Source organism: Dipodomys ordii, unplaced genomic scaffold, assembly GCF_000151885.1.
Source record: "Dipodomys ordii isolate 6190 unplaced genomic scaffold, Dord_2.0 Scaffold5, whole genome shotgun sequence".
Classification (NCBI taxonomy): Eukaryota; Metazoa; Chordata; class Mammalia; order Rodentia; family Heteromyidae; genus Dipodomys; species Dipodomys ordii.
In genome coordinates this window covers 19,722,851-19,731,369 of record NW_012267221.1, presented here as the reverse complement: position 1 = coordinate 19,731,369, position 8,519 = coordinate 19,722,851, and the positions used below count along the sequence as shown (strand labels likewise).

General features: G+C 38.9%; 1 protein-coding gene across 1 annotated transcript; it reads right to left on the bottom strand.

Moving 5' to 3' along the window:
• Positions 1–4,392: 4,392 nt before the first annotated feature.
• G6pc2 (glucose-6-phosphatase, catalytic, 2) lies at positions 4,393–7,994 on the bottom strand. Its single transcript, XM_013028738.1, has 3 exons — positions 7,884–7,994; positions 5,677–5,792; positions 4,393–4,961 (listed from the first exon to the last, which is right to left on the bottom strand). The coding sequence occupies exons 1-3, from the start codon at positions 7,973–7,975 to the stop codon at positions 4,450–4,452; spliced, it is 720 nt and encodes a 239-aa protein (XP_012884192.1). The 5' UTR covers positions 7,976–7,994; the 3' UTR covers positions 4,393–4,449.
• Between the last annotated feature and the right edge of the window lie 525 nt (positions 7,995–8,519).

Sequence of the window (8,519 nt, the reverse complement as noted above, 5' to 3'; positions counted from 1 at the left end):
TTCAGAAACAACATGGCAAAATGTTAGAGGAAAAGATTCTAAGAAATTAAAGAATTCAAAGCAGAAGACAATTAATTGGGTTCACACTAACCTTTATAACCTCAATTTTTGAATTTTCTCTCTCCTCTGGAGCAATCACTTCTGAGCTAGCATAAGAAATGAAATGTGACTAATAAATCATTACTGCGATCTCATCAAAGGACAGCAAAGACATTAATTAGTACTCTACACAAAGCAGTCTTAAATTCGACATCGACTGCTGCTGCCCTTTGGAAAGCTGAAAATGAAACACGTCTAATTCTTAGTTTAATGACTTTCTGTCTTTGGGCAGGGGTTTCTGGAATTTGTTGTTTTATAAACCGTTACCACACTGTGAACTCTTTTTTGTAAAAAAAGAAAAACAAAATGAAGACATAAAGAAATTAATGAGAGGGGCTGGGAAGATAGAGTGGTAGAGTGTTTGCCTTGCATGCCTGAGGCCCTGGGTTCGATTCCTCAGCACCACATAAGCAAAAAGAAAAAAGCCGGAAGTGGCATTGTGGCTCAAATGGTAGAGTGCTAGCCTTGAGCTGAAGAGCTGAGGGACAGTGCCTAGACCCAGAGTTCTGGCCCCACGACTGGACACCCCCCCAAAAAAAAGAAATTAATGAGAGTCACAACTCTTACTATAGAGTGAAATCATCCTATCAAGTACTAAAGATAAAGAGAAGAAAAAAAAAGCTGACAATATCACTTTATTTTCTTAGCAACACGGTGGACCAGACATTCACCCAGGAAGGCATTTGTAGTTTCCAGGGTAGCCAAGACAGGTCATCAATGAGGACCTCAGTGGCAGTTAGACACGAGCCATGCTTATGTGATTATTCCTAAAAATATTGGTGTGAGGCATACAGATACATAAAACCCAGGAAAACAGGAGAATTTGGTAAGATCATCCAGTCGTCCAAAATGTGGTCATTAATATTGAATAAAATTTCACTCAGTGTTGGGTCCCTTAGTTTTCAAGGGCATGATGCAGTGGGGGTCAATCCCAGGCAGAGTGAAGGGAGCACAGAGGATCCCAGATCTGCTGGAGGTCTCTCTTGAAGATGCAACAGAAGCCACTATTCTCCTGGTATTTTAGATCCCCACTGTTAGGTCTGCCTGGGAAAAATGGCCCCTTCCTTTTTGTTTTCTCTTGTGAGGAACTACATCTGGCCCTCTCTAGAAGTCCCCACCCAGCACCTGTAACCCAGATAACTGGAGCATGTGGGGGAAATGGGAGGTCCCCCAGGCTCTAAGGTCACTTCCAAGGTCACTTCTGCATCCACTGCAGCCACATCTCCTCCCTGCTCTCTCCCTATATAACTTTTCTCCCTGCCATAAGTCACCTCTCTGCACACCTCCATCTCAGGAGGACCAGTGGTTCGGTTCTCCTAAATGAACTTTCCTGAACAACTATGACACAGTCTCCTTTGGGCAAACCTTACAACCACTATCTTGCAGGAATGTGGAATACGTGACAATATAAATAATTGTTTTTATATAAATAATTATTTTGTCTTCAACGAAAAGCACTGTGGGATTAGATTTGTAATGCCCAATTTAGCATCTACTAGACACACATGGCTATTGGACTTTAAACTTAAAGTAAACGTAAGCCAGGCACAGTAGCTCACAGCTGTAATCCAAGCTATTCAAAAGGCTGAAAAGAGTAGATCCTGGGTCAAAGCCAATCTTGGCAGAAAAGTCTGTCAGACTCTTACCCCCAAATTAACTAGAAAAAAAATAGCTGGAAATGGAGCTGTGGCTCAAATGTTAGAGCAGCAGCCTTGAGCAAAACTCTGAGTGAGAGAGCTAGGCCCAAAGCTAGGCCCAGTACCAACATACACACATACAAAGTGATTGTAGATAAAGTTTAATAAATGCAGTCCACTGGTTGCATTAGCTGTATTTCAAGAGATTCCTAGTGGCTACTGTACTGAATAGCAAAAAATATGCAACATCCCCATCACTGTGAAAGTTCAATAAAAATGGCTAGGAAAGATAAGATAATATAACCAAAGAAATGAACCATACTTTATAAACCAACTTGTAAATAAACCTATTTACAAATTTTGAATATATTCTAGTTAGAGATATCAATTTGAGTTTCCAGAGCATCTTGTAACAAGGATTACACGTTCTTCTTGATGACTGGTTTCAGCCAGAATACATTCCCTTGCATTTCTTTTCAAATATATGCATGATTGGACAGTTTCTCTAGTCAGATTTTTGTCATCCTGAAGGCTATTGACACTTTTCTCTTACATATGTAGATAGGTACACATTTAAATGGATATGGTAACAGTAAGTCAAATGAGCTCAATTTCACTTCCTTCTGACAAATAAATTGGAAGGAAAATAATCTTCTTCATCATTATTGCAGGCAAAGATTTTCTCCAAGACTTGTGAAGCTATTTTTCTTGCTGCCTAAGCAGTTTCAATCACAAAAGCAGTTTGCGACCATATGGATCCCTCCAGGAGATTGCATCTAAAGTACCAAGAAAAAAATCTCCTTACTGGGAACTCAGGCTCTACAACTGATAGGGCTACCAGTGTTGGGGATTAATTATAGAAAAATGAGCTCATTCTTTATCCTATTTCCCCTCTGAGAAACTCACGTGATTCAACAGACCCATGTGAGGTAGCTGAACAGAGCTTCTCTATGGAAACTAAGAAGGGATTTGCAATTGTCAAGCCTCGCAGCAGAGTTCTCTGGTTTGAATGCCCCTCAGGACTTGTTGAGAACAGACTGAGAATGTACTAGAATAGAGGATTGTTCAGATGAATATTACCAAGTTTGGAGAAACTTTGAAAGAGGGCTCATAAAGAAAGTCAGGCCTTCTATGTATGCAGGAGATGTAAAGGAGCAAATGTATCATAAAGAGTCCAAGGACTAGAGGAACTTTCCAATGGTACAGCAATAAGAAGACACTAAGGAAATGAAGAAGACTTCTTCTTCTTCCATCCTAATTGTGTCATCAACATGAGACAAATTTACTTAAGAAAATCTTCATTCCTCAGCTTTTTGCTTAGTCATCAATTACCTTTCGAAAGAAGGCTATCTCTAAAAAAATAAGAGCACATATTCTATCACTATACTTGGAAAGGGGCCAATGATTTCTTTGGGTTTTAGAGGTTTTGTTTTCCACAATGAATATCTTGTCAAATACCATCTTATCCCCTTGAACTGTTCTGTTTTCATAAATATTTATAAACTCTTTTGTATCTAAAATAATTCAGGCACTGACATTCTTAAGAAGGCTTACATAAAACATCATGGTGAAGCTCAGGTCAGTAACATGTGGCAAAAATCAGACTCGAATTCTTTTTGTTTGTTTGATATTACAGTTATCAACTTTAAGCCCAGAATTTCAATGAGGAAAACTACAACCCTTACTGAGAAATTGTTAGTGTAATCTCATTTAGTCTAGAATTATTTTTCTAAGGTACAGTTGTAGGCTTCATTCTAGTTTAGTATGTGTGTGTGTATGTATTTGATAAGTCTTCCTTAATTCCCTCCCCCTTGTTTTGAAACATTGTCTCCTAAAATTAAAATATGGAGACATCATAATGAAGAGCTAGACTTTGGGGTGGGTGATATTGTTTTATCAGAGGATCTATAGTAGGAATGATTGACATATCTACAAGTACTTCTGTTCATGTGTAGACTAGAACTTGGTCTGAGTTTGTGCTAGATCTTCTTGTGTATTAATATCTATGGCCACTGCTGGCCCAGGAGAGCACAAGAGAAACTGGATGTGGCATTTCAATGTCTGGGAAAATGGAGGCCTTAAATGGAAATCATAGACTACACAGAAGTATTTACTCTAACTTAAAATGGAGGAACAGAGAACACTGTCATGGAAATATGTACCAGAAGGATAGTGCTCTAATTCTTTTTCTAACATAGCATAACCTGAAGGGAACCCCACTTGCTTATCTGTAATTTAAGGGAACTGGATTTGATCAGCATCACCATTCAAATGCCCACACAAACTAAAAGCACCCACGTCTTAAGAAAATAAAGGTGTCTGTCATTGGGGTTCATAATGAGATGCTGAAGACACTGAAAAAATGGAGATTCCTCCTTGACTATTGGATGCAATCAGCATTCAGCCCCAGGCAATAGTCTTTAAATTGTGGAATGCAACTTCCATATTGTTACATCATCAAGTTTTTCAAGAAAGCACAGAAATTTCACAGTTTTCTTAAATCAAATATTCTGTGTTTGAAATGTTGACACCTAATTATAAAACAGCAATGACAAAAAGCCATTGTAAAGACTAAACTAAGTGTGGGTGGGTGCCACCTTGTTGCAAACCTCTCCTGAGATGCACCCCAGAGTGTCTCCCGGCTCTGTGGTTCTGCTGGGGGACAGAGGACCAGGGTGATTCTAGGACCACAGAGCCCTAACTTTGCACAACTCTATTTAATCTTCTTTTCACTCGGTTTCATTAACATATGTATACAGTAGGGAATCAGAGCCACCACTGTCAGTGGGATTGATGCACTTTTACAGAAAGATAGCACATAAAATAAATGCTCTGTATGGGTGGGGATCTTGATGAAATGGTACAGCTGCAACGTGGTCAATGAGGTCACGGCACAGAGCAACCGGAAGCTCAGTTTGTAGCCATTTTCCCCTCGGCAGCTGATAAGAAACATCTCCGAGTTGATTGCAAAACCCAAGCCAAAGAGGATCCCAAGGTTTCTCACAAGTCCGGCAAAAGGTGTAGTGTCAATATGGATCCAGTCCGGGTTGGCACACCACTTCTTAGCTATGGGCACAGACCATAGCAAATCGATGTCGAGCAGTCTGAGAAGCAGATAGAAGCCAAGTGCAAACACGAAGAGGAAGAGGTTGGTCTTCAGGTATGTGCTCAGGCTGGCCGTGTGAATACCCGGAGTGTGCTCAAAGGCTTCTGCCACCAGCATGCCTGGGGATTGGAAACACCTGTACTGTTAAAGCTCCTCGGGAATCCTTTCTCTGCCTTAGGGAAGAATTTAGCTGTAGTTTTCCATTGACAAACGGCTTTAGACATCTAGGTTCGATGAAAGCCTTTTACTGGCATGAACTGAAACCACCCATTTGCTCCATAGTCTTTTAACTATGCATATTAGCCCAGAAGAATCAGTCAGGCACAGCCCTAATCTAGATGCTTGCCATTAATATTTCAAATGCCATGGCCAATTTTCTTAGAGAGCATTTGAAATGTACATGGGACGGAGCACTGGAAATTCAATGCTGCTCAATGCTCCATGAAGTCCATTCCTGCAATAATCACCTCAGGTTGGTAATGTGGCTCAGGGGTAAGCCTAGCATGTTGCATGTTTCATAAGCACAGGGTTTGACGTGATGCATTGAAAACTGGACTTGGTTCTATTCACAATTTAAAAAAAAACAATCCACCTCATGGTGCATTTATGCATTTACACCACTAAGTCTGCTATTGTCCATGGGGGCTACAGTCATGTGTTGACCCACTTAAGCTCCCAGGACATTTGTATTAAGCTCCCAGGACAACATTTAGTATTTAGCTTGGTAGATACTGCTGAACTTGGAAAACTGATTACCAGAGAGCATCTGACACCCTAAGATAAATGAGGCAAAGCTTTCAAAGGATACAACTAAAGATAAGTGACCATATTTACCACCAATGACTCCCAGAATAACTTGATGAGGGAAGTGTGTTGCTATGAAAACTCTGGAGATGCAGACACTGATTTGAATCAACCAGAAAAGACTCCAAAGAAATGACCAGGTCAATCTATGACGAAAAAAGAGATTTAAGGGTAAAAAGCGAAGAATTATATCACTCATAAAATTAGATAAGTGACACCAGGGAATCTTTAGAATCTCTTGGTTGTAGTATAATTTTAGAGTTGTTTTATTCCCAACTGTTTTCATGTGTTCAGTAGGATTCAAAAACAGAGATTTCTACATTTCTCAGTACATTCAATTTGACCAGTGGTACCACCTCACATCTTAATAAATGCTAAAAGGGAAGCCACAGATGTTTTTATTCTATCACATTATTGCCTTTTACTCTCCCTTCTCTGACTTTCTTTATTTGAAGGAAACATGCTGAAGAGGCAGCTGCCTCTTAGAAGAAAAGCATTGAGCACATGCAGGGGCAGGTTCTCATTTGGTGCAATTTCACAGACTCCCAAGAGTCCTAGTTGCTTGGTTTTTTTTTGAGAAATAAGGACCAAAGTAAGGATCATAAAGTAACAAGAAGCAGCAACATGCAAGCAACATAAAAATATCAAAATCCATACAATGTCTGCTATTTAAAAAGTAGTATTGAAGGGCTGGGAAGGTGGTTCAGTGGTAGAACACTTGCCTTGCATACATGAGGCCCTGGGTTCAATTCCTCAGCACCACATAAGAAAAAAGAAAAAAGCTGGAAGTGGTGCTGTGGCTCAAGTGGTAGAGTGCTAGCTTTGAGCTGAAGAGCTGAGGGACAACACCCAGGCCCAGAGTTCAGGCCCACGATTGGACCCCCCAAATAAATAAATAAACAAACAGTAGTATTGAGCTTCTTGAATGGTTTGTTTCTGCTAACCAGAATCATATTTAGTTGTAGAATGAGGAATAAAGAGAAAATGACATTTTCCAAGAGGAAATAAACAGAGGCTATCCATGTAGAAGAAGAAACAAGTAGGATTCGGTAAGGTCAAGATAAAGACTAGGTACTCATTAAGTTTAGACAGTTGAAAAAAAATGTTGGAGCTACAGAAATCAGGAATTGGATATAAGAATTTTTTAGAAGAGATACATTTTTCTAAGTTAAAATAATTGGAGAAAGGAGCTGATTTCTTAGTTTTCAGCACTATTCTACAAAGTAGAATATGTGATAGATCTTGAATTTTTATTTTAGAACTTTTATGTGATTTTACATATTAGATATATGTAAATATCTACATCTGTCTTTCTGTCTGCCAGTCCATCTGTCTGTCTGGTCTGTCTGTCTATAATCCCCCTTCCATTATTGGGTTTGAGCTCTGGGGCTTGTGTTTGCTATGCAAGCATTTACCACTTGAGCCACATCCCTAGTCTGCCTGTCTTGTCTCTCTTTTTCTGTCTCTCTGTCTTTCTCTGTCTCTGTCTCTCTCTGTTTCTCTGTCTCTGTCTCTCTCTCTCACACACACACACACACATATGTATAACCACACATTTTATGTAAGGTCATCCAATAATTTCTAACTAAAGTAATGCACAGTATTGTTTTAATGATAATTAAAGGATTCAGAAAAGAAGAGAAAGAAGAACCCTGGTTCCTACAAATTATAAGTAATCTTAATAGAACAAGAAGAAAGAAATTTACTAGTATTAAGCCTATTAACATTAAAATTTGTTTGCCTCTAGAATGTTTTCAACTGAAAACATTATATAATCTTTAAAGCTAGAATGTTATTGATCTAAAAAACATTGGCTATTCAGACAAGGCAGTATGATTTTTCACTAAAAATTGATGTTTTGAGTGGGATGATGATTCTTAAAACCTTCAGTTAATCTCAAAGCAAGGAAATGAGCATTGAAAAATGTTTCCTTATGACTTATTTATGAGCTACCACAGTAATAATTGAATTTTGGAAACCCAAAGGCACATTTAACTAGTCATTAATCGTTTAAACATTTCCAATTCTATTATAAACGTGGAAATAGCTGTGAGCTAATTAGGATGTTATCCTAATGCAAAATATTAATTTTCTATTCATTCTGTTAGTTTAGCTATGATAGAATAGATTATGAATATTTCATTCAGTATCTAAAAATACAAAAAAAGGATTTTTCAAAAAGATATTATGTATTAAAACTGCCATGCCAGTGCTGTAGACGCTGGAGTCGGACTGACCTGTGGAGAGTAATGGAGAGCTTGTCCACTCGGCTGACAGTGTGGCTAAGGGCAGCTGTCACCATGACATACCAGACACACGATGAGCCCATTGCATGGCCAGATGGACTTCCTGCAACAAGTATCAGCCATTTGAGAGGTGGTTAATTTAGTTTCACAGTCAGACATGGATGCTAGGTCAGTGTAGAGGGCATCGGCCGTACGTAATGTGAGGAGCTAAAAAAAGGAAGACTGAGCCTCGAAACTATTTAAAAAAAAGTTTTCCCAGATTTTCAAGCTCCCTGAATTACAGAAATCAGTATATTCAAGGCTTTTGCAGCTATATCTAAGACAAGCTTACTCATTCTTCATGTGTAATTATTTTCAGTGGACAAAAAAATTAAAATATCTTGAATTTTTTTCCTTTCCTTTATTTTCTCTCTCTCTTAGTTTCCTTTCCTTTTCTCTTTTTGAGACAGAGTCTCACTATGTAGACCAGGTTGGCCTAGAATAACTCTCTATGTAGCTTAAGCCAGTCTTTAACTTGCAATCCTTCTGTTACTACCCCCCTAGCTGGAATTACAAACACAGCCACCACGCTGGCTCCACTACTGAATCTAGAATCTGTGTATTTTTCTTGGGCTACAAAGTCAAACT

What these genes read in the sequence shown, in the direction of transcription:
- G6pc2 (XM_013028738.1), bottom strand. Translation starts at nt 7,975, where the DNA reads ATGGGCTCATCGTGTGTCTGGTATGTCATGGTGACAGCTGCCCTTAGC. An exon ending in CTCTCCATTACTCTCCACAG is followed by an intron (nt 5,793 to 7,883) that starts GTCAGTCCGACT and finishes TTTTCGTCATAG; the next exon opens with ATTGACCTGGTCATTTCTTT. An exon ending in TATTCTGGGAGTCATTGGTG is followed by an intron (nt 4,962 to 5,676) that starts GTAAATATGGTC and finishes TCCAATCCCCAG; the next exon opens with GCATGCTGGTGGCAGAAGCC.